This window comes from Monodon monoceros, unplaced genomic scaffold (genome assembly GCF_005190385.1).
Source record: "Monodon monoceros isolate NGI ecotype Baffin Bay Population unplaced genomic scaffold, NGI_Narwhal_1 Super_Scaffold_22, whole genome shotgun sequence".
Classification (NCBI taxonomy): domain Eukaryota; kingdom Metazoa; phylum Chordata; class Mammalia; order Artiodactyla; family Monodontidae; genus Monodon; species Monodon monoceros.
The window spans coordinates 13,303,928-13,329,492 of record NW_021703779.1 but is presented as its reverse complement, the minus strand read 5'-3'; the positions used below and the strand labels follow the sequence as shown (position 1 = coordinate 13,329,492).

Genomic DNA, 25,565 nt, shown 5'->3' with positions numbered 1-25,565 from the left:
GCTTCAGAATTTGTTGAAGAGTACTGTATTGATTTTCTTTACTAACAAAAGAATTTTTAATGACATAGCAGTAGAATATTGAGAACGGTTTGGTTACAGTCACCCACAGTCAGCTGATATTTAGCTGACTGGGGAGAAGTCATGTGTTGTGAATATAAGAATAGGCACCTTCAGATGTTCTCTGAGTGCCAGTAATTAGAGTAAGCCGTAATCTACTCTGCTAAAAATAACCAAACATACCTTTCTTCTTACTAGTCTATTATTAATTTTACTTCAGATTTAGACTTACAAATATATACTAAGAGAACAAAATGAGCTCATTATTGAATTTTTTAAAACCACTTGCTTCTGAAAATAGGGAGTATACCTCAGGTTCTCCTGGTAATCTTTTACTAAATCAGGATAACAATTTTTATTTCTCTCTTCAAAGCATGTAAAATATTGCTTTGAATATGTTTTAATTTTTGCCAGTTGCAGGATTACTTTATTTAGCACAGTTCTGGGCCATAGTTTTTAATATACAACTCAGGCTCTGGAGTCAAATCACTGTTCTGGGAAGATTACTCAATTAAGTCTGAGTCTCCTGTAAATGCAAATAATAACAGTATCTCTCTGGAAGGGTTTTTTTGAGGATTAAAATGGTAAATTATGCCAAGGCCTTAGGTAACATTCAGTGCCTTACTCAGAGTGAGGACTCAGTAAATGTTACCTGTTATTATGCTTCTGTTTCTTTCTTCCTTAAGCCTTCTGGAAAGAGGTGCCTTCTTATAATCCTGATAACTGGATGCTCACCTACAGTGAAGAATTCATTTAATTTGATATTAAAGTAATATTTCCGAATGACTCGTATAATCCAGGACCTTTGACTAGTGTTTAAATGCTGTTTACTTATAAGTAAAAAGCGGTACTGTGGATAAGGAGCGAGGATGGTGTAAGCATTAGATTGCTTAACAGTAGCACTGAAGAAATCTTGAAATTTAAAAAACAAATTAAATTTACCTGACGTTGCCTATTAGTAAATTCTTTCTAATGGAATTATTTAGCACTCTGTTCATAGCAGCTAGTTATGTCTGGTTTTTATCTACCATTTTTAATGTCAGCCCCTTTAATCTTTAGTTTTCTTAATTCAGAGAATCTTATGTGTCAATTGTATCAGTTTTCCCAAATTTAAGACTATTTGAGGAGCATGGGTTAGGGAGGATGGAAGGTTGGAATATCCCATTGCCTTTTAAAGCAATAAACAAAACATAGGATAGTGCTGGGAAAGATAGGAAGCGCTTTGTTAGTAAGGTTGGAGGTGGTGCCTGTTATGTCCTTCATGATAATAAATGAACGTGTGTGAATGCCTTCTCTCTAAGACTGCAGGGGACCCTTTTTTTTTTTTTTTTCCCTGGTACGCGGGCCTCTCACTGTCGTGGCCTCTCCTGTTGCGGAGCACAGGCTCCGGACGCGCAGGCTCAGCGGCCATGGCTCACAGGCGTAGCTGCTCCGCGGCGTGTGGGATCCTCCCGGACGGGGGCACGAACCCGTGTTCCCTGTATCGGCAGGCGGACTCTCAACCACTGCGCCACCAGGGAAGCCCCGAACCACCATTTAAAATAACTTAGTGAAGGACTTACCTGGTGGCGCAGTGGTTAAGAATCCGCCTGCCAATGGAGGAGACACGGGTTCGAGCCCTGGTCCGGGAAGATCCCATATGCCACGGAGCAACTAAGCCCGTGTGCCACAACTACAGAGCCTGCGCTCTAGAGCCCGCGAGCCACAACTACTGAGCCCGCGTGCTGCAACTACTGAAGCCCGTGCGCCTAGAGCCCGTGCTCCGCAACAAGAGAAGCCACTGCAATGAGAAGCCCGCGCACCGCAACAAAGAGTAGCCCCCCTCCCCGCTCACCCCAACTAGAGAAAGCCCACGCACAGCAACAAAGACCCAACACAGCCAAAATAAATTAATAAAGAAATAAATTTATTTAAAAAAATAAATAAAATAACTTAGTGAATGTAGAAATCAGGTAGAATGGACGTGGCAAAAAGTGTATGTGTATGACAAGGGAGTCAGTGTGGTAGAGTGGAAAAGGCCTGGAGTTAAGGTATGAAGATCAGATTTCTTGTCACAGTACAACCACCTGGCAGGCCCTTGTACTCTTGGGCCTCTTTTTTTTCCTTCTGTAATCAAGGATGATGCTGCTTACTGTTGGAAAAATCAAATAAGAGGAAATGTTTCTAATAATATTGAAATTAATAGTGTTATGAAAATACTCATACTGAAGTTATTCTCATACTGAAGAGCAGGAATTCCTTGAATTTCAAAACAGATTGTGTGTATGTGTTTGTATGTTATTTTACATTGATGCTATGAGCAGTAATTTCCCATTGTGTTTTCTAAAAATCACTTAAATGCTCCTCTGTGAAAATTACAATGGCAACTGAGACTTGTTTAGAACGTCTTAGGTTTTCATTTTGTTTCTTTTCAAAAGCCTTAAATACATTTAAACCATTTGAAAATACTCTTTTAACCCTCCTCAAAGGACTTGGTTAGGTCATCCTTCCTTATGTATGCCTCAAGGTTGTGTTAATAACTTTTGACTTCCTTGGATCAAGTATAACCTAGTCCCATGTGCTAGAATCCTAGTTTGGAGAATATGAGTTTTCCAACCTTATTATACCTTCAAGGGTAAATAACCTGAGCTTTAATTTAACAGGGTAGAACTTGGAAAATTTGAGGACATGTCTCAGTTTCCCCGTTCTCTTTATCTGACTTCTATGATTAGTTGGAACTCTTGTTTTTTTCTTGAGGTTTATTCCATAATCCTATAAAACTCCTTTAAAAATAATTCTGTGCTGTTACAAGTCAAGATAGTAGTTACCTTTGGGGGTGGGAGGCTGTGACCAGGAGAGATTAGGAGAGGGGCTTCAGGGGTTCAGTAATAATTCTGTTTCTTGGTGCAGGTGCTGGTACACAAGTATGTTCACTTCAAAACTCATCAGGCTGTACATTTATGACTTGTGTTCTGCTCTGTGTGTATATTACACTTCAGTAAAATGTTCCAGAACGTTGACTTAACGTTGACGGCATCTTCAATAAGTCCTTCAGTTGGAGAGTTTGTTTTCTTCCCTGTTTACTTGTGGTTTGAAATAGTCACACAGTGCACTTTGTTTTAAGTAAACTTGAGAACAACCTGGGTCAGTTGTGTTTTAGAATATTCTAGGAAGAAGAGCAAAATAAGTAACTTTCTTTTTTTTTTTTGCTTGCCTGTACTTTTCAAATTTTCTTTTTTGTACATTTATTACTTTTATAGTCTAGGAGAAAAATAATCTACTGTTGTAAAGAGGAAATAAACTGTATAAGCATGACATATTTCACAATAGGACATGAAAATGTATTTTAGAAAACATGATTATAGGGTAAATTTTTTTCTACATCTGTTTTTTGTTACAGATATGCCAGCCTGTATTTTTGCTGTGCTATTGAGGATCAGGACAATGAACTAATTACCCTGGAAATAATTCATCGTTATGTGGAATTACTTGACAAGTATTTTGGCAGTGTGAGTAGTATTTTGTTTTAGGAAATTGAATGCCATAGTGCTTTTTTTTTTAACCTTTTCTGTAACAAGTTTATTATTTGATTATCTTGGGGATTCTGACTATTTGACAGTAACTGTGGGAGAGGGAAGGAATGACTATTTCTTGTCAGTGTGCCTAGTGAGTTAACTGCCAGAATTGCTTGACCCCCACAGACCTACTCATTTAATTATGCTGGTGAGAACAAGGTTTAAAATAGTGAAATAGAAAGGGGTCCAACTGCAAAGATTAATATACTGGAAGTGCTTAGTATAGAATTTAGATTTGGTTAGCAGTTACAATCATATTACCCAAAAATATGTATTTCAAAAGATCAGTCTTTATGAGTAGAAAATTAAGTTGCCCATGTTAGGAGCTTGCAGAGTCTGGTCTTCCTTAGCTTGTAGGCATTAAGATTGATTCCCTCTGGTCAGATTTTACTGACTACCTGATAGTAGGTAAGTATCTTTTACTTTCTTCGGTTTTATTTGTTTATTTATTTTTGCTTTTCAGGTGTGTGAACTTGATATCATCTTTAATTTTGAGAAGGCTTATTTTATTTTGGATGAGTTTCTTTTGGGAGGAGAAGTTCAGGAAACATCCAAGAAAAATGTCCTTAAAGCAATTGAGCAGGCTGATCTACTACAGGAGGTAAGCTACTCAGAGTTCTCTTGACTGGACACTAGCATGTTTTGCTCTTGCTAGGGAAGTCTCAGTCATCTTCCCTCATTCTTACAGTTTCAGAAATTACTCTGAAGCATGCTTGGCATGTAGTGTCCATGTGCAGTTTGTTGATTGGAATATGTGTCAGCCACATCGACTCAGTTATCTGTGGATGGATTGTTTACTTTGGAGATGATCTGGAGATGGCCCATTTTGGGACCCCAAAACACCAGAGTCCAAACACTTAGAGGATGGACTACTTTAATATGGGAGAAGTAACAGTAATTTGAGAACTCTCTGTCCATTGTTCTGTATTACTTAAGATAACCCCTTTTCTCACTAGTGTGTACAATGAGGAGTTGACTGTGAGATTATGGCATTTTCATTCCAAGTTGGTTCATATTTTCACCTCATGTCCATTAAGTGCAAATGTAGCCAAGCAAATGATAGTGTTATAATTATACTTTTTGTAGAATCCTCTAGTTTTGTGTTAGCAAAACTAACTAAAAAGTATTTCTACTTCTCTATGCTTTTCTTAAATAACAAACCATGTTCTGTTAAACAGCTACATTCTTGTCTTGCCTTGATATCACAAGAACCATTGATAAAACCCCTTTCCCTTTCTAACTTCCACAGTTGTCTTGGGTTAATTGTATATTTGATACTTCTGTACCTTCAATTTCCGAAGTTAAAAATTTCGTAGATAAGGCTACCTTTTCCTAAAAACTTAATGATACATTAATTCAGGTACCTAGTTGAATTATGCTTTAGTCATAATTGTGGTTTTATTCAAATAGAAAGTTTATAGCATGAGGAGAAGGAGCTAGTCAATATAAAAAAATTAATTTTTTCATTATGGTAATTGTCTTTTTTATTATTAAAGGAGGCTTTAAATCAGAGTAAATCTTTTTCTTCATTATAACTTTTTTTTTTTTTTTTTTTTGCGGGACACGGGCCTCTCACTGTTGTGGCCTCACCTGTTGCGGAGCACAGGCTCCGGACGCGCAGGCTCAGCGGCCATGGCTCACGGGCCCAGCCGCTCCGCGGCATGTGGGATCTTCCCGGACCGGGGCACGAACCCGTGTCCCCTGCATCGGCAGGCGGACTCTCAACCACTGCGCCACCAGGGAAGCCCCCATTATAACTTCTTAACTGTCGGCCTCAGTCAGGAGAGTGGGGAGCTCTCGGTAATCCCTCTGCATCAGTCACTGACTATGTCAGTTGTGGGGATTGTTTGAAGTTGGGATGACATCATCTGGAACATTCATAAGTTAAATATGAGACAATGCTTTGTACATTTAATTATCTTGAGTTACCAAAACAGGGGTTAAGGTGCCTGCACAAGTGAAGTATTTTGTTGACAGCCCTAATGGCATCTGCTGTTCAGTAGTGAAATGAGCACAGCCCTTTTTCCATGTGTGTATGGTTTGCCACAGTTGTTTATTAATTGATTGTATACATGTCATTCGAAGATTTTCTTTTTAAATGTCAGATGTGCCGACTACAAGTTCATATTCTACTGTTGTAAAATTGCTTTAAAGTTAGCACCTCCTTATTTTGCTGTTCACTAACCAGACTTTTCTAAAAATTAGGTCAAGACCAGGGTCAGAAATTGGGAATTTTTCTTTTTTTTTTTTTTTTTTGGCCGTGCCGTGCAGCATGTGGGATCTTAGTTCCCTGACCAGGGATCAAACCCATGTCCCCTGCATTGAAAGCGCAGAGTCTTAACCCCTGGATTGCCAGTGCAGTCTGGGAGTTTTTCATATTTGTTCCTTCCCTTGATCACTTTTATATTTCATTATTATGGAACTATATTCGGTTCTGTCAGATCCTGGTCCAAGTACTTTGTCATTTCCTGATTAATTACGTATGCCTTGAAACATTTCTAAAGTTGTTGAAGTTCAGCTTTTAATTTTAATATTTTTTTCTGGAGAGTAATGTTTAGGGCATTGACGTCTCTTGTGTCTGGATTGTTTTTTAAACCCTATTGGGAAATCGCTATACACTTTACAATATGACAAATATGCTAAGTTTACTTTATAGCATGTATTGAGTAATATACTAGAGGATCCAGAAGTTATTACAGGTACATGTTTGTTTGTAAATGTGTACATGTGTGTGTATCTCCCCTATAAAAGTATTTTAATAAGAAGTAATGTCTCTTTTTGAAGTAGTATTTTTATATCTCTAATTGGGAAAAGTAGGAATGGAGAGAGAAGCATAGGATGTCCTTAGTTCCATGTAAAATTCTCCTTACTCCATCTCACTCTAGTTTAAAAAAAAAAAAACCTGACTACTGTTAATTACAGTTCCTTGTCTTTAGAAGAGAGCTTTGGACCTATTTCTCATCTGTGACTACATTGTTTTGTACATAAACCAAATTGTTACTATGTTAAGACATTTTCTATTCAATGGTCCAGGTGAACCATCTTTCTTAATTTAGCCATTCAGGTCTTGAGGAGGCAGAACGTGGCTGGTCCATTCTGAATTTAGAGTGAGGTTAAGGCCTTTATGAAACCAAGCTAAAGTCTGTATGGGGCAGTTAAGCTTCATTCAGGTTATTCTGTTCCGGTTAACTTGTTTGTTCAGGTTATTCATCAACGTACTGTCATAAGAAATCCAGGATGATAAGATGTTTGTTTCCTACAATAGAGTCATTTATATGTTGATACATGATACAAGTTTACATCTCTGGGAGAGTATTTGAATATTATGTTTATAAAATAGGTGATAGAATAAGATGAGAAAAAGCATTCTACAAACTGCTGAAAAAGATTTGTCTGGACACCATGATAGCAAAAAAGAACTATGATGATAGCTAATGCTTATTGAGCAGTTAGATGTGAGGCATCCTATGCTAATCATCAGGATTTCCTGAGAAGGTCACAAGAGCCTTTTGTTTTTGTTTTTTTTTTTTTTGTGGTACGCGGGCCCCTCACTGTTGTGGCCTCTCCCGTTGCGGAGCACAGGCTCCGGACGCACAGGCTCAGCGGCCATGGCTCACGGGCCCAGCCGCTCCGCGGCATGTGGGACTGGAACACGAACCCGTGTCCCCTGCATCGGCAGGCAGACTCTCAACCACTGCGCCACCAGGGAAGCCCCCACGAGAGCCTTTTTAACCAAAGAAGAAACAGAGGCTCTAGAGGCTCGGTGAAGTTCCAATGACTGGTCCTAGGTAGCAGTTTGCAAAACCAGGATTGTAAACCCAGATCTGCTAGACTCCAGAGCTGTATGAAATCTTAACCACTGTGCTCTGTCCGCCCCCAGCCCCCATTTGTGTATTTTCTTGGTATGTTTTAAACATTCTGTTTTAGACACCAACTTCTGTATGTCTCAGTAATATAGTAAAGAAATTCATAATTCTTCTAGAGGTTTCTCTATGTTGAACAAAGTACGTTTCCTAAGACTGATGCTATCCTTTACTTTTTAGACTGGAAATTTTCATTGTCCAAGTTATCAATAGTTGGAATTTATTAATTGGATATATAGATATAAATAGTATTTTTCAAATCATTTCTTGTTGGATTTATCAAAATGCCTAGATCTATAGTAGCTTTTTTGGTCTTATAATTTAGGGTATAATATTCACTGAGTCTATGTCATGAAATGATTTTGCTTCCAAAATTGTAAATATAGCTGTAAAGACACTTATCTAAATGCAGTCTTAAATTTGTAGAAGTCCTAATTAATTGATTTTAGTCTAGTTTTTCATATATTGTGATTTTTTTTTTCTTTTTCTATTTAGTGTCAGGTCTTTTACTTGAATTGATTTTTTCTAAACACCAAAGATGACTTTGAATTTATATTGAAAATATCTGTTGGCTTAAAGATATATGCAAAGCACAAAATAATTTTGGTTTTAATCCTTTTTTAATCTGTGAAATACACATTTCTATCCTTAAGAATGTTTATTTTCTTCAGAAAAATTTCTTTAAAATGTCCCTTTTACTCAATTTGTGTAAATGTCATATAGTTTGTTTAGGTAGTCCTTCATTTTATAGGCAAACAGGGTTAGAAAGTCAGTGCATAAAGCAGATTTTCTATTAGCATTTTATAGTCAGTAATGAGAACATAACATAAATGTGTATCTGAATAATAATTACTAAAATATCAGATATTATGATTAAATAATAAAGATGTCTTATTTTACTTAATTACTTGGTAAGGAAGGGTTACAATTTTGATATTTCTAGACCAAACTCTATGTTAATTCCTTTTGGTATTCTGTTGTATGAATACATAATTAGATTTGGGGGTAAAGCCCAGAATAATTGGTCTGTTACCCAATTTTTAACGTTTGACCGTTGGAATTTAAAACATATTTTCTTAACATGCCACTTGTACTTAACTTGATTCTTAAATTATTAAAGTGCAACATGCTGAGATTACTAAATTGACATTTTTTATTTGCAATACTTGGAACATTTTCCCCAGCACCAATTAAATACCTATTTTAAGCTAGATTTTTTTGGAGGGAGGGCATGGGGTAGCAGTACAGTTGGATTTATTTTATAAACATTACATATAATGACAAAGGAAATATAGAGTGCATTTTCTTTATGAAGTCAGGCACTTACCAGTTTTTCTCTGCTCCTTAATTTTATAGAGCCAGAATGAAGAATGGGGAGGTTTGTCTGAGGATATCTTATGATAAAGAGCAGTCTAAGGCTTTAGTCCCTTTGACCCCCACCTTATTTATTGGTAACTACTAAATTTACCATTTTCGTGGCATGGATAAAATGGGGTGTTATGCCAAAACTGTTGCACGTGAGATGATTTCAAGTCCTTACTTGATCTGTGAAGATCAAATAGTTAAATACTGGGTGTTGGGCTTTAACCCTCAGCGGTAGATGCATGATGGTGTTGATCAGCGCTTTGAGATGTGTCAACCTTTTTTTTTATACTAACAGCATCATTTTCAAATTCGTGGGGGTTTTCCTTTTGAGCTTTGTTTGCTGTTGGTATTGTTTCTCACTAAAGTAATCTGAGAAATGAAAAATAAGTGAGGTACCAAAAGCAAGCATTACACTCATGAACTTGCTTCTACTTCAAGGTGGTCCACTTTATGAATAGATTTATTGGATTTACAGTTGTTAATTTGCCTCATCTAGAAAGTGGTGCTCTATGGAGAATTAGTGCTGCTAAAATTGATTTGTTTTAGTGCTGGGCCTGCATGATACATCTTAGTACTATACAACATCTTTGTGGAAGTAGTAATTAATAAATCTCTTGGACTGCATAAAAATGGAAAGGTAAGAATCTTAAGAGAAAAAGTGATTTCTTTAAAAATGAATCTTTTGTAACTTAAAAGTATTTTAAGTAAGTAAGTACTTATTGAAGTATTTAATAACATGCCTTTTAATAAGTTTGGGTTTTTTTTAAATTAAAATCTTGCTAATTAAGAATATTTGGGCTTTGGGCAAGGTAGTCAAACTCAAGAATAAAGAATATCTTACATTGTTTTAAAACAGATGCTTTAAAATATATACAGTAATATAACAGCAAAAAGCATTTTGATAAAAATCCTCTTAGGATTGGCTTTAATAAGACAAGCTCCTGTAATTCCTTTGTAATTACCACTGTTTGTATTAAAACCTTTAAGCCTAAACCTTCTTCTTTTCAATTGGGTAAAAGTTAACAAGGCTATATAATCTTTTATGCCAGCATATTTAAACTTTTTTTTTTTTTTTTTTTTTTTTTTTTTTTTTTTTTTTTTTTTTTTGCGGTACACGGGCCTCTCACTGCTGTGGCCTCTCCCATTGCGGAGCACAGGCTCCGGACTCGCAGGCTCAGCGGCCATGGCTCACGGGCCTAGCCGCTCCGCGGCATGTGGGATCTTCCCGGACCGGGGCACAAACCCGTGTCCCCTGCATCGGCAGGCGGACTCTCAACCACTGCGCCACCAGGGAAGCCCTATTTTATCTTTTTATGAGTAAACTTGATTGGGGTCTGCTAGAACAAATTCTGGATAAGTGAGGTTTAGTTACATTAATGCTTGAAATAGAAAATACAGAAGGGTAGATACAGAGAAAACAGAAGGCGGAACAAATCTTGCCTTTCACTTTGCATTTAATAAGAAACAATTTGGCCAATGCCCTTGGTCACTGGTTTTTAGGTTGTAATCATTTTGCTGTATGTTTGTTTTTTGAGCTCTTTTTCTTTGTTTGCTTTTCAGAATTTTGAGGATTTCCCCCTTGGTGTTTCATTTTAATTCATTTTGAGTCCACTGTTGCTACTCTGGTCTGTTTGTAATAATGAAAAGTTGGAATAACTTAAAATATTCAGTAACTGTAAATGTGATTTTCAAAAGTATTTGACAAGAAGCCACAGTAATAAATGCAATTTTATATCACAATAGTTACATAAACCAAAAAAAATTTCGGTTAAATAATATATACTTACTTATATTTCTTATTTTATAGTCTCGTGTTTTCTATTCTATTCTTTTTTTCAATGCTGGTCCTGATCCACTAAGTTGATTGCATGAGCCCTAGGATTGGGACCTGCACAGGGACCTGCTGGTGGTGGTGGTTTTATGTGTTTGTTTATTTATTTATTGAAGTAAGTTGACGTGATTTTTTTCTTTAAAAAGTACTTTCTGAAAAATTGCAGGGTTTGAGTTCTTTTTTCCCCTATTGAGACATTCTTTTTTCTTTTATTGTTTCCTCTGCTGTCTTTTTTTAATAAAAATTCCCATTATAGGAAAATTAACAAATACAGGCAAGCACACGAGAACATAATTTTACCCACCAGCCAGAGACAATTTATTCTGGTTCTCAACTAGGGTTGGGGGTGGGGAAGTTGTGCCTCCTCAGGGGACATTGGGCAATGTCTGAACACATTTTTGATTGTCACTGCTAGCCGTGAGGTGCTACTGGCATCTAGTAGGTAAAGATCAAGGACGCACTGTTAAAGAACCAGCAGTGCCCATAACGGCCCTCTCAGAATAAGAAATTATCCGGCCTCAAGTGTCAACAGTGCCAAGGTCCAGAAACCCTGGTTTAATTTAACATCATGTAATATATAAAAATTTCACTTATAGATTCCATTTACATTTATGGACTGCTACATCTTTTCAATATAATGTATAGTCCAGATTATAAATGACTGGCTGAAAATGAATCAAAAGTAGAAGGGGAAAAAAAACCCTAAAAATTGTGAAAGAAGGAGAAATGTGCTCAAGTAAATGGCTATAAAAATCACCTCTGTGATCCACCAAAATTACTTTTACTTGATAACCAGAGATAGCCCGTAGCAAAACTTATGGGATGTCACTATATAATTTAATTTCCTCAACAACAACCAAATCTGTGAACATCTATTAAGGTAATTGAGTTTTTGCCTGAAAACAGAATTGACCATACCCTGCAGGCAGTTAGAACACTTGAATTTTCTGCTGATTTCCCTATCCACCTTAGGGATTTGATAATTCCCTAAGAGAGGAATAGTTTAAATGACCAGAATTTACATATATAGACTTATGTTGTACCTGTAGACATTTTTGTTGTTTTTCTTTTATACCCTATTAGCGTTAAAGAATTTACTTAGTAAAGATATTTAGAGTTTGAATATTTGAAACTCAGTGATTCCAAGAAATCTTTTCTATTTTGAAAATCCTGATTAAGTTTAGGGCATTTCAAGTTATGATCCTCATGGAAGAACAGGGCAAATACAATACAACTACCCTAAAATGTGCTTAAAACTATTTCTTTATAGTTTAAAGTTATATTAGCTAGGTTAATTATTCTGCTTCTTTATTAAAAAAGTACAATTAACTGCCAGAGAAAGTAATTTCTCTTTACTATTTTATCACTAACGGGTTTTAGAGCAGGGTTTTAGGAAATGTAGTTAAGTTTTCCTCATTATTATTTTTAAGACAAATGTAATAGAAGTAGACCAACAGCACAACAGAATAAGACAGCAGGAGATATGAATAAGTAGTCCACAGATGAAAGAAAAAACACATGGTCCTTTGACTAAGGGAATGTAAATTAAAATATCAGGTAGCTTTTTTTTTTTGGTTTCTTGGATTGGCAAAGAATAATTGTTTGCTTCTTATGAACACATAAATTTGTATTCCATTTTGAAGGATTAGTTTAGTGATATCTATTAACAGTTAAATGTGTACACCTTTGCCCCATTAGTTACACTGGAAGGAATTTTATGCAACAGAAATATACAAATGCAGCAAGACACATGCTCAGTATAATATTGAGCCATTGGAACCTAACTAAATGTACATCAATGGGAAATAGGTTAAGAAAATTACAGTACAACCATACATGAAACTGTTAACCTGGCTTTGAAAGAAATGAGATCAATTTCTATGTAATGATATGGAAAGATACGCATCAAGTAAGAAAAGATCTAGGAGCAGGACATTAACAGTATTACCTCTGAAGATATTTGAGGTCCCTCCCTCCTGTTTTCTAGAAGTGTAAAACATGTATTTTAAGTATAATTTTTTTAATTTATAATTTTTTTTTTTGGTATGTGGGCCTCTCACTGTTGTGGCCTCTCCCACTGTGGAGCACAGGCTCCAGATGCGCAGGCTCAGCGGCCATGGCTCACGGGCCCAGCCGCTCCGCGGCATGTGGGATCTTTCCGGACCGGGGCACGAACCCGTGTCCCCTGCATTGGCAGGCGGACTCTCAACCACTGCGCCACCAGGGAAGCCCTAATTTATAAATTTTTACAAAAGACAAATTGCTGCTCTGTGAATGGAAGACTACATTGTGTTGTTCCTTTAGTTGAAACTAGAGTAGAATTTGCTAAAAAGGAAGTTTCAGCAGGTAAGATGAAGCACTTATGTTCTTTTGGCCATTTTAACACTAACCATCTGGAGCAACCATATTGCTCTTGCCACATTGCTAACTTAATGTAAAAAAAATCGCTTGATTTTCCTCGTGCCTCACAAGTGCTTTTGTAATAAGACACCGTGAGCCCTTTCATCTAAAAGGTACCTTATAAAGTGCTCTCATTTCTTCTCTTTTTATTCATTGCTAAAAAGAGATCTTAGTGCATTTGGATACTCTGCAGCCCTTTGGTCTTTAGCTCAAGGATTAGAGTTCCAGAGTTGAGAATAAGGACTTTGCCACAGTATTCAGTGAGGGGCAATAAAAAGGACCATTGTATTCTAGAACATGAAGGACAAAGGATACAGTTCAAGGAATAAGTAAAGCCCCTTCAAGAAAAACTGAAGTAGAGCAGTAACTTCAAATTACACTTTCTTATATATTTTTTTAATTAAATGTACATTATTTCTCTTTGACTACATAGTGTACCAGAAAGAAAAATCAGGACACTAGGTTTTCAGTTTTGGATCCAATACCACTAGTTTATTTAAGCACTTCTCATTTCAACAAGACTTAAGCCTTCAGATAATTACTTGCTTACCAGTTTTCATTATAGTTTATCAGATCATTTTACTTTTGAGTCATTGGCCTAGTATAGTGAATATCTGGGAATTTTTAAGGTAATGAGGTTTCTTAGGAACGTAGGTGGTTTTGAGAACAGGTGTAACTTAATTCCTTTCTGCTGTGTTTGTTGTCCTACACTTCCCACTACATCTGGTCCTTTTTGTAGGGGATTAAGAAAAAGATTATTCTTAGTATGGAGGAAAGTTGGAACATGCATGTATACTGAGAAGAGGAGCTAATGGAGAGAGCGATGAAAAACAGGAATGGAATAATGGGAAAAGTATATGCGGAGGGTGAATAGGAATGGAATCAAAAGCATTGGTCTTGAGTAAGGTGAGTCTTCTCCCTCCTATGTTTGGAGGAGATGCACGGGTTAAAGCTGTAAATTTTTTTCCTCATGAGTTGGATGAGTTGAGAAACTACATCTAGAGGAGAGCTGCAGGGACTGAGGAGAAAGAAGAGGTAGATAACTTGAGGAAAATGTTGAGGGTTTGGAATAGATTTGCCCAGGATTAAAGGCCCATTTCAGACTGAAAATAGTAAATATCTAATCTTTATTTAAAAAAATAGGTCTCCAAAGAATCTGTACTAAGGGCAACTTGTGGTTTATGTTTGTGTAATACAACTTGGTTAAATTTTTTTCTCACTATTTTCATTCTGGTCTTTATTCCCACACAATCTAAATCACTGACATTTCAGTGTATTAAACTCAGTTTGCTAGGTAGTAGAAGGCAGTAGGTCTAATTCTGCACAGGACTATAAGGTCTGTGTATTGTAACAGACTTCATTCTCACCCTCCCCAATTCTTAATTAATATAATTATTACATGACTCATAAAATGTACTGGTGGTAAGAAGGCCCAGAATACTGGAGTTATATTTAATCCACTATAATGTTTTCCTCGTATATAAGAGAAAAAATAACTTGGTTAATTATGGGCATATCTGTCATTTAGCTAAAAATCAGCCTTAAATGCTAAATGGTCATTAAGGCATTTATTTATAGCACAACTTTCTCAGCCCCTAGCAGTTTAAACTGGGCAAGTACTTAAAACGTGTTATAGCAACTTAAAAGTGGTTAAAAGAATACATTTATTTTTTTTAATTTTTTAAAAAAATTTTTTTTTATTTTTGGCTGTGTTGGGTCTTCTTTGCTGCGCGCGGGCTTTCTCTAGATGCGACGAGCGGGGGCTCTCTTTGTTGCGGTGCGCGGGCTTCTCATGACGGTGGCTTCTCTCGTTGCGGAGCACGGGCTCTAGGTGCGTGGGCTTCAGTAGTTGTGGCTCGCGGGCTCAGTAGTTGTGGCTCACGGGCTCTAGAGCTCAGGCTCAGTAGTTGTGGCGCACGGGCTTAGTTGCTCTGCGGCATGTGGGATCTTCCCGAACCAGGGCTTGAACCTGTGTTCCCTGCATTGGCAGGCGGATTCTTAACCACTACGCCACCAAGGAAGCCCAATACACTTATTTTTGTGGGTTTTAGAGTTTGTTTTCTCCTTGAAGAATGTTTTTCCGGTGAGGAGGTTTTTGCCCTTTGAAGAGTATTCTTCTCAATTGACTGGATGATAATTTCTTAAGTACAGTAATGTGGATCACTGTTATAAAGAATAGTTTGGCTTTATCAACTCTTTTCTTACCTAAAGGGTAGTAAAGGTCTGTCAGAAATGCCTGGGGGGCTTCCCTGGTGGTGCAGTGGTTGAGAGTTCGCTTGCTGAAGCAGGGGACACCGGTTCGTGCCCCGGTCCGGAAAGATCCCACATGCCGCGGAGCGGCTGGGCCCGTGAGCCATGACCGCTGAGCCTGCACGTTTGGAGCCTTTGCTCCGCGATGGGAGAGGCCACAACAGTGAGAGGCCCGCATACGGGGGGGGGGGGGGGGGGGGGGAGGGGGGGGGAATGCCTGGGGCAGTCAGGGTTGAGAATTGCTTCTATAGAATTGTTCTCTTTCATAGTTAAGTCTCCTCTGGGGAGGAACCGCTGTGTACTCAGCCCTATTTGAGAAACTACCTTTTTCTTTTCTGTTAATTGTTGGTTTTTACATGGTGTGATATAAAATTAAGAGAGAGGGCTTCCCTAGTGGCGCAGTGGTTGAGAGTCTGCCTGCCGATGCAGGGGACACAGGTTCGTGTCCCAGTCCCACATGCCGCGGAGCCTGCGCGTCTGGAGCCTGTGCTCCGCAACGGGAGAGGCCACAGCAGTGAGAGGCCCGCGTACCGCAAAAAAATAAATAAATAAAATTAAGAGAGAAAACAAAAAGATGAAAAGCTGTAATATAAAGGCTCAAAGTACTGGTATTATTTAGGTGAAAGGTTATTTGATAGACAAATTTTTCTTGTTCTCTGTCCAGAAAACGGAACATGTATCCCAGCAAGAGTTTCATTGGGTGTAAGAAAGCATAGTAGAATATGTGCTGGAGTACTTACATGTATCAAAATGTAGTAGGATATATAAATTCCGTTTGTAATTATAATTTTGTCAAGTTCGTTGTTTATAGTTTAGCATTTACCTGAAAAGTTTAATTACATTAAATCCCAAGGGATAGTCCCAATTATTTCATTTAACTGATATTTTCATAGGGAATTTTGCTCTGATAATGATCTATCATTGGGGCTTATAATTTATATTTTTTACACAGAGAATATTGAAATAGGTTCAGAGTTCATTGACCAAAATACTATTATTAATACCATTGATACCGAAATCGAATTCCCTCATGAAAATGAAGCATTTAGGGGTTCAATTTATTATTAATATTATTTTAGCTTGCTGCTTCATTCCACAATATTCTGAGTGGGAGAAAAAAAGCAATTATATCTTTAAACTGTTTAGGAATTATCTGAGGATTAAAATTTAACTGGCTTTTTTCCTCAAACACTTTTGTATTTAATGGTTATTATTTAAGTATAAAGTATCTGTTACATATTTTACTGAAACAGTTTACATGAGTTTGTAGCCTAATATTTCAAAGTGCCAAGTTGAATAAATATTAAATTGAGGATATCTTAAAAGCACTCAAATAAGCAGTTTTAAACTTTTTTGAGTCGCAAGCCTTTTGGAGGGGTATAATCGCTTTGAGAGTCTGATGGGCCATGGGCCCTCAGGAAAATCTGTACCTAATTTTGTCTCTAGTTTCAGGGAGGTTTTGGAGTCCCTAGACATTCATCTCTTCTGTGCACTCTAGGGTCAGTTTAAAACCTCACCTCAGGTTACCTTGTTGATGTGAGAAACATCCTTTTAGGTACATTTATAGAGAGAAGGCATAGACATTTAACACATCTATTTGGAGAGTCCTTTAAAATCTTTCTCGAGGATTATTTTAAAAGTAATATCCTTAGTCGCAAGGGTATAGTCTTTGGAATTTTTTTTTTAAGCTAAGCAAACCATTGAAAACCTCTATTGCTACCAAATGGGTGACTGCTTTTTTCTTGGGAAAGATTTTCCTTTAGGATCTGTAAAAGTTCATGGTCATTCTAGGATGTAATGATTTTCCATTAAGGGATTAAATTCCTTTGCTTCGTGTGGTAAAATCCTGATGAACTTGAACACTGGTGGGAGGGAGTATTCTAACTGGATTTTGAGTTAACTCAGTATTTACCAGATGACTTACACTGAAAAATCTTTTCAGAGTATTTTTAGTAAATACAGTGCTTTCGGATTTTGTAGGACATATAGGTCATCATATAGATTATCATTATATACAGTAAAATAATAAAAGATGAATCTGAACTCCTGGGCTTTGTTTAGAAGTTAAATATTCAGCCATGAACCAAAATTCTAAAAACAAACAAATTCTAAGTTTCAATTAAAATTTCTTTACTGTGCACTAAACAGTCTAGAAATCTGATTGTGTCTATGTCAGTTTGTATACTGTGTGTAAGAATATATGCATTTCTTTTGTAGCCACGTCATGAATATTTTAATGTCCCTGTGTACTAAATGACTACTCATCATCGTGTATGCAGAATTTCACAGAGGAAATAGAGAGCTGATATGCTCATGAAAGAAAATACCCTCAGCTTGGTGACTGATTATCTTGTATAATAATAATAGAACATTTCAGAACCATTACCTTTATAATTGTAATAATTTTCCTGTTTTCATCCTCTTTTCTGTTTTATTTTCATTCGATATGTGATCTTGATATAGCTTTTCCTGCTTGCAGCTGGTTTAATTTCTTCTTGAAAAAATATGACCTATGACCATTTTGAGTAATGCTTCATCTTAAACACATACGTGTCATCATTTATGAACCATCTGTGATTAATCGTGTAAGAGGAATACCTAGCAATTGTTAAAATGTTTACCAAAGAAAATATAGCTGAAATGCTAGGGCAGAATAAGCAATGCCATAATATAGTGTGGTTTCATCTTCAAATGTTGGCGGGGGGCGGGGGGAGCTATATTTAGGGTGATTATATTATAGTCTATATGAGCAAACGTTTTCTAATGTATCACATAAAAGTGTATTTGGAAATAATACAAGAAAGTAAAATCTACTATTATGTAATATTTAAGGTAAAACATTCAGTTTCTAAGAAATTTATAATGCCACATTTATTGAATCACATTTGTGCTATACAATATCAAACAGTCCCTTTAAGAACTATTAGAAAGCTATGTCAGAAAAGTCTCTTCTGCAATATCTGTTGTTCAATAGTAAGTAATCCTTTCAAAGTATTAATACCTGCTTTATTTTATATAGTTAAGATTCTAATATTGCTTAAATACTAATATTTTACTAGTTATGGTTTTATAATTGTCTGCATTTACTTAATGATTTGTTAAATATGGTTTTATATTTCTGAATATGAAAACCTTTAATATTGATAATTTTTGTGTATACTTTTAATAAAACATGCAACATATATTATTATAAAGGGGAAATTACCAAATAATTCATTGTTTATGCCTAGAGAGTTTAAAGCCCGAGTTAAGTAACCTATCATTAAACAATACATTCAAAAGATGCTCAAACTGATTTACCATTGAAAGAAGACCTGTGAAAATGTGTATAAGGCAGGTATGCAGATCAGTTGTTTCCATTCTTACCATTCTCACTGTACCACATGACATTTGAAGCACCTGGGTAGGCGGTCAAATGAGAAATTTAGCATTATATACATTGATAGCATTGGGAAACATTGGTCTTTCATTTCCATTTTTTTCCTCTATCCCTCCCCCAGCCCTGCAACATGTCATTCATGTGGTTTTAATGCTGCATAAATATGCATTGTCTCATGCCTGTTTGCTTTGGATGCTGTGTGCCCAGCTGTAACAAGATGTTGCTTCTTTTGTTATTTGTATACAGCTGCTTGCTTTAAACTAGTAGATTCTGAAATACCTTTCCTTGCATGTCTAAAATAAAAGTATTGCATGTACTTTGTCTCATGTGAATGACTTTTTTCTTCTCCATCCTTTTGATAAATAATATATTTCATATTTTAATTTTTCCAGGTAATTTTTTTAAATTGTCTTTTAAAAATAACAAAATTTACTAGTTTAACCATTTTTAAGTGTACAGTTCAGTAGTGTTCAGTATGTTCACATTGTTGTGCAACAGATCTCCAGAAGTCTTTTATCTTGCAAAACTGAAACTCTGTACCCATTATAGACAACTATTCCCCACTTCCCCTCCCCTCAGCCCTTGGTAACCAACCACCTTTCTACTTTCTGTTTCTATGGATATTACTAATTCAGATAATAGTTTTTCTAGGTAATTTTGAGCTACAATTTCAGTGTGAACATGTGAAAATTAATTTTATATTATAAATACAACTGATTAAAAAACTCTAACGTACTCTTTGTATAAGTCTCAAAGGAAGAAAATGTGTAAATGATTCTTTGAAGTTAGGCCTTTCAGAAAGGACAGATACTTTAAATAATGCATATTTGAGAAGTAACGTGGTTCTCTTCAAGAAATGGTGTATAAGATTGCAAGCAGTGAACACATAGGGGAAGTCTGACCAGTTCCAGGGAATAGGATAGGGGGACATTTTTACATGGTAAGCTAAGAATGTTAACTATAGAATTCAATGTAGGCACCCTTTAATAAATACATTAAAGGTTATATGATGTTTTAAAAATTATTTAACATTAAATGGAAATGATTCTTTTTAAATTGTCCCCTTTATTTAATACGTATGTGATTCAGATGTCAGTCTTGCAGTGTATTTAATGTTTAAGGCTAAACATTATTATAAATGAAAGAGATTGGCTTACATCATTCTTGGGAGTGTTGCATCACTTCCATTAAACTTTCTTTTAAAGCTATATCATGAAAACTCTGAGACATACAAATAGAATAGTATAAGGAACTGTCATGTACGCATCACTCAGCTCCAACAACCATCAACTCAATGCTAGTTTCATAAATCACCACCCCACCCTGCCTTTTTTTTTCCACCCCACCTTTTTTGCCTATTTTACAGCAAGCCCTAGACATCCTACCATTTCATCTTTACTACTTAAGTATGTATCCCTAAGAGATGAGTACCACACCCCCCAAAATTAATAGTAATTCCTAATGTCTTATTCCTGGTTGGGTTTTTTTTCCTAATTGTCTGAAAAATGCATTTTTATAATCGGTTTGAAAGAGCCAGATTCCAAACAAGGCTCACATTTTATCTGGTCTCTTTAAGTCTCTCTTAATCTTTAACAACTCCTCTGCTTTTACCCTCCTTTGCCTATTTTTGTTAAACTGAGTCCCCTATGCTGTAGAATTTCCTCCATTCTGTATCTGGCAGATTATAATGGTGATGTTTAACTTGTTTTCTTATCCTCCATATATATTTAGGTCTGTAGCCTGGTTAGGTTGAGGTTCAATTTGGAGGCGGGGATGGGGGCAAGAATACTTCATAAAAAATAGCCTTTTTTCACCAAAGCTGACTTTTACCCATTTTTCATTAATACACAAACATACTAAAAGGTCATCATATGAACTTTATATAGAGAGCTGGTTTATAGTAAGGCTAAATACCTTCATTTAGATTTCAGTTGAGTAATGTATCAGCTAACATTTTTTGAGCACTTCCTGTGAATCAGGCACTAAGCCTTATCTCCCTTAATCTCTACATATGAAGGTAAGTACTATGATCCTTGTTTTCATAGTATAAGGAATAAGGAAACAGACCAAAGAGTTTAAATAATTAACTTAAGATTATTTCATGTAGTGCTTTACATACAATTAAATCTAATGTATGGATTTATGGTTTAATTAATTTTTCTTTTCCTTGTTTTGTGCTGTACCACAATTAGGATGCAAAAGTAAGTTATTTGGGTACAAAAATTGTTTTCCTCTGTTAAAATCTAGTATGCCTTTTAATTACAAACTTGTTGTTAGTAATATCTGAAATTTGACCTACTTGATCCTTTTTTATTTTGTGCCGTGCAAAATTAGACACTTGGGGAAAATGTTTAATTTTTTTCTAGTATGCCTACTTTGTTTAGTCTTCTTTTGACATTTAAAAATGAGTATTGGTTGTTCCATAGAACAAAAGGCACTTTTGTCCCAGATCCCAGAGCATTCTTTCTGTATGTTGCTTCCACTGAAACCATTGGTTGCTCTGGGGAGGTCTGGGAAGGTGAGTTTCTGCAGCCTTGCTGCTGGGGACATTTAAGTCCAAAACTGAGTAAAAACTCAGAGAAGAATAAATACATATGACTGGAAAAAAGAGCAGGGAAAACAAAATATGTGAAGAATGGGGAGAACTCGGGGGGGGGGGTCCCTGGTCTTTATTTAGGGGAGGTTTTGAATTTGAACACTAAGGTAACTTACCTTTCCTGTAGAAATGTCGGGTAGCTGTGGGTTTGCACTGCGTTTGCAGTGGGCTTGACTGCTTTTTGTGTTACAGCAATGGAGCCCAGCACAATTGGTAGGTAGTCAGTAGGTATTTAATGCATGCTGAAAATATCCTCCTGTGGTCTCTGATGTTTGGGGCAAAAGTCGCTAAATAAGCACTGGCTCTCCATAGAAGTGCCCATACTGCTGAACTGCTTGCCTTCAGTGTTCTCTGAAACTTGCACGCCTTTCCGTGTCAATTTCACATTCTCAAGCCTCCCCGGATCTGCTTACCAGAGTCTCACATTTTCCCTCCACAGGAAGCTGAAACCCCACGTAGCGTTCTTGAAGAAATTGGACTGACATAACTCTCCTCCCCTGTTGATGACTTCTTGTGGCATTTCACACACTGTAGATGGTCACTGCCTTCATGTCCGTGTTAGCTAATGGTGTAAGATGACGTCTTGTCAGTATTCCTGTTCTGCTAAGCCGCTTCATTCAGGCCTACACAATCTTTTTTTAAAGGGAACTTTGGTTAATCAAGTGATAACAAGGGACTTAAATATGAATTAGAATGAATGCAGGAAAAGAAAGGTACTTTTTCTGGCTATTTTAAAGTTTATAGGTCTGTTTCTCTTGAATAGATTATTATCATTACCTTGATTATGTGTATCTATGAATATGACACAGTCAGGCAATATACATTTATTAATTACTGTCTTTGGCAAAAAAGTTAAATTATGTGAAACCTGGTTTTATGAAACCAAAGACTAGTTCATTTTAGTATATATGCGAATAAAGGGAATTGACATGTCACATATCAAATGAATAAAAATTTCACTCTATGTTGAAACTTTAGAAGAAAAACAAATGTATACCAAAGACCCTTATTAGAAACTAAACACCTTAAAACAAAGGGAATACACAAAAGACTAATGGAATGATGCTGTTTTACACTAAAAATTATTTCTTAGGCATTCCAGACCTGGGACGAGGAACAGAGATCAGATGTTTCATAATAGTAAGCACGTTATTTTTAAGGCCAAGGAACATTGGACTCCTGAGATAAGTTTCTTGTTGTCATAATCATTTAGTCACTTAGTTGTATTCTTTTTGATGCCCCCAAAATAAAATGGAAATGTTGACTTACCAGGGATTCTTAATAACAGTATGTTACGGAAAATGTTTTACTCCCTTCACAAAGTGTTGCATAAGTCATTGTTTAAAGCAGGAATATTCCTTCCAGGGTGCTTGTTACAGCCAAATTTATTTTACTCCCCTATTGCTTCCCTCCACTTAGAAGTGCAGCAAACTTTAGGGCAGCTTCCTTCCCTTCTATGGCACTGCCTAGTTATTGGAAGTCATAAATATAAAAACAGATACCACCTCTCATATGAAAGTGTGAGTTGAATGAGGTAAAATGGCACTAGTGGGCTCTATATTTTTTAAGGATATACAGTTGTTTCAATGTCACTTTTATACATACTTCTATGTATGTAAACATGTCTTCACAGTTTACACTTTCATTTGTATCTGCTGGGCTGGATTAAGCTTTGTTGTGATTGTGACCAGTATTCAGGCCACGTGAGCACGTCTTATCACATCGCCAATTAATTGTAATAAATGTTCAATGTACACCACTGTCGTGTGTTTTTATCTGTCTCTTTCCAAAAGTTTGTCAAATTATGAAGAGCTGCTGAAGGAAGAATTTAAAGAAAAAATTTTTTGAGTAAAATGTTGAAAATTCACCCACATTTGAATGTGGTGGTGGTTAAAAGCACACACAAGATAAATGGCGGAAGACTTAAGGAGTCTTCATGTACTTCAAGCTCATTAAAAAATAATGTGGAGTCCATGCTACTGAGAGCTTATCTACACATTTATTTTCAATCAATAAATACTGCTTTTAAAACCTTGATGCAGTTGACTTTCTCTTTCTGAATGAGCAACTCAGATCACTCCAGGTAATCAGAGGTATTCCAAATCAACTGGAGTCCTCCCCCCACACACACTAACTGGAGGTGCTAGCACACTTGCTGAAATGGACGGGTATGTGCCAAGTACTGCCTAGTATGAGTAGCAAATCAAAATTTTGGTTATCATGTTAAGGGACTGCCTATTAACTACAGATAGGAAATGTTACATACAAAACTGTGGATTTTTTTTTAAGTATACTCGTTGATTTCTAGAAAAAATAGGAAAACAATGAAATGAGGATATTTAAGATCAAGGAAACAACTACCATCAAACGAATTTGCTAGTCTGCTAAAAATAGATATGTGTGCAATTAAAAGAAAAGGATACGTGTAGATTTAAAGAGCCTCCAACATGCAGCTATCTCTTCACTGAAAACAGGCATATGGCCTTCTGCTGGCAATGTAGAGTTGGAATTTTTGAATCATAAATAGTAATCAAATTGTAGGTTTAAAAAAGGCATTAATAAGTCTAAGTTCAAGATGGACATTTATCAGGATAATGACCCAGTCAGTGGTTTAAAAACTACTTCCTTCCATCCCTCTCATACTACCCATTAACACTTGGAAAAGTCACCAACATCTCTACCTTGAGGACAAGCTGGTGTTCATCTCGTTTTTTCTCCATGAGCTATTAAGATGAATATTCAGCTTTGAATGCCCACATTTAATTGTGTATGTCTTGGCTGTATTTAGAAAAAGATTGAAAAATTTTGAATTTAGTGAGAATTATTCAGCATTTGTAAATCCATTAGATACTTACAGAAATTTTTCAATCATTTTTAGGGTAGAGGCATTTAAATTCTGGAACAAATCAAATTTTCTTTTTCTTTTTTTTGGCCGCACCACATGGCCTGTGGGATCTTAATTCCCCGACCAGGGATTGAACCCTGGCCCACGGCAGTGAAAGCGCTGAGTCCTAACCACTGGACCACCAGAGAATTCCCACGTATCAATTTATTTTTTCCACATATCAATTTTTAAAGTAAAATGTATTCTGCACCATATAATTCCTTTCCTTTAGACTACAGATTAAAGAACTTTCATTTTCCACAGATACCACTCAGAAATCCCAATCTTGAAGACATTTCTTTTCCTATTTCTGTTAAACTCAGTATTTTGTGCATCCTTAAGTCCTTATTTCCAAATCTCAAGTTGCCAAATGCCACATACTCGGAAACTCGAGATCTCCAGTACGTCAATGGAGAGGAGGTTACCAAGAAAATAAAAAACTTATAAGGAAGTATGAGAGCATCTTTTCTTTATGATCTGAAACCTAAGAATGATATTTTGTCTTAAGCTTTTTATTTATTTTTTTGGCCATGCAGGGTATCTTAGTTCTCCAACCAGGGATCGAACCTAGGCCCCTGGCAGTGAGAGCGTGGAGTCCTAAGCACTGGACCACCAAGGAAGTCCCTAATTTTTTTTTCAAGCAAGTTTCTCTGACCACTCTTTTTTACCAGAATTGCTTTAACACCAGGCATATTCAGTAGCAACGAACTCTGTAACACTGTAAAAAAGATGAACATCCTAATGGAAAACTATGGGGTAGGAGGGAGGGGAAAAAATTGACTCCACCCTTTAGTACTTTAAGAAAGTGAATTTTAAAGTAAAAAAGCTATTCGGCTATTAACATGTAAAAAATCTAACAATTATTAATTTGGGGCAAACAACCAAACTTAATACCCATTAAATACGGAAAAATGTGTTTGGCTTAGCCAATATGTGCAGAGATGAATAAACACATAAAATTTACCAAACTGGCAAAGGTTACAGTAATTTGGTGCAGGAACAGCAAAATTTACTATTGACGGTAAAGTGTTTTGTAGTCTTTATGGAGGGCAATCTGGAAAGACTTCTGTATTCATATTTCTTGATGTAATTTATCCTAGGGAAATGACCAGTAATGTATGAAAGTATTTAAGGAAATCCACCACAGGATTGTTTATAGCACAGGATTCTTTAATAGTTCAAAACTTAAAATAACTTAAAAATCCAACAATAGGGATACTGTTAAATTGTTAGATCCAAACTATGCAGTGAGTGAAAATAACAGTAACACTAGGGCTTGATGAAATAGGACAATGTTTGGTGTGAAAAAAAGCATATTCAACTCCAGACATATATGTTATCTTTGTGTAAAAAAAATGTGTACACACCCATACACCCATAAGAGAA

General features: G+C 36.3%; 1 protein-coding gene across 2 annotated transcripts in view; it reads left to right on the top strand.

The window, feature by feature from the left end:
- Nucleotides 1–22,203, top strand: part of AP1S2 (adaptor related protein complex 1 subunit sigma 2) — a 28,044-nt gene extending 5,841 nt beyond the window's left edge. The window contains exons 3-5 of one of the 2 annotated variants that reach the window (XM_029241166.1): nucleotides 3,437–3,545; nucleotides 4,075–4,212; nucleotides 21,735–22,203. In XM_029241166.1, coding sequence (XP_029096999.1) covers nucleotides 3,437–3,545; nucleotides 4,075–4,212; nucleotides 21,735–21,782 — 295 coding nt within the window. In that variant the 3' untranslated portion in view covers nucleotides 21,783–22,203. Of the gene's footprint in view, nucleotides 1–3,436; nucleotides 3,546–4,074; nucleotides 4,213–17,537; nucleotides 18,321–21,734 lie in introns of those variants that run through there. The other variant, XM_029241167.1, reaches the window with a different exon arrangement.
- Nucleotides 22,204–25,565: the final 3,362 nt, after the last annotated feature.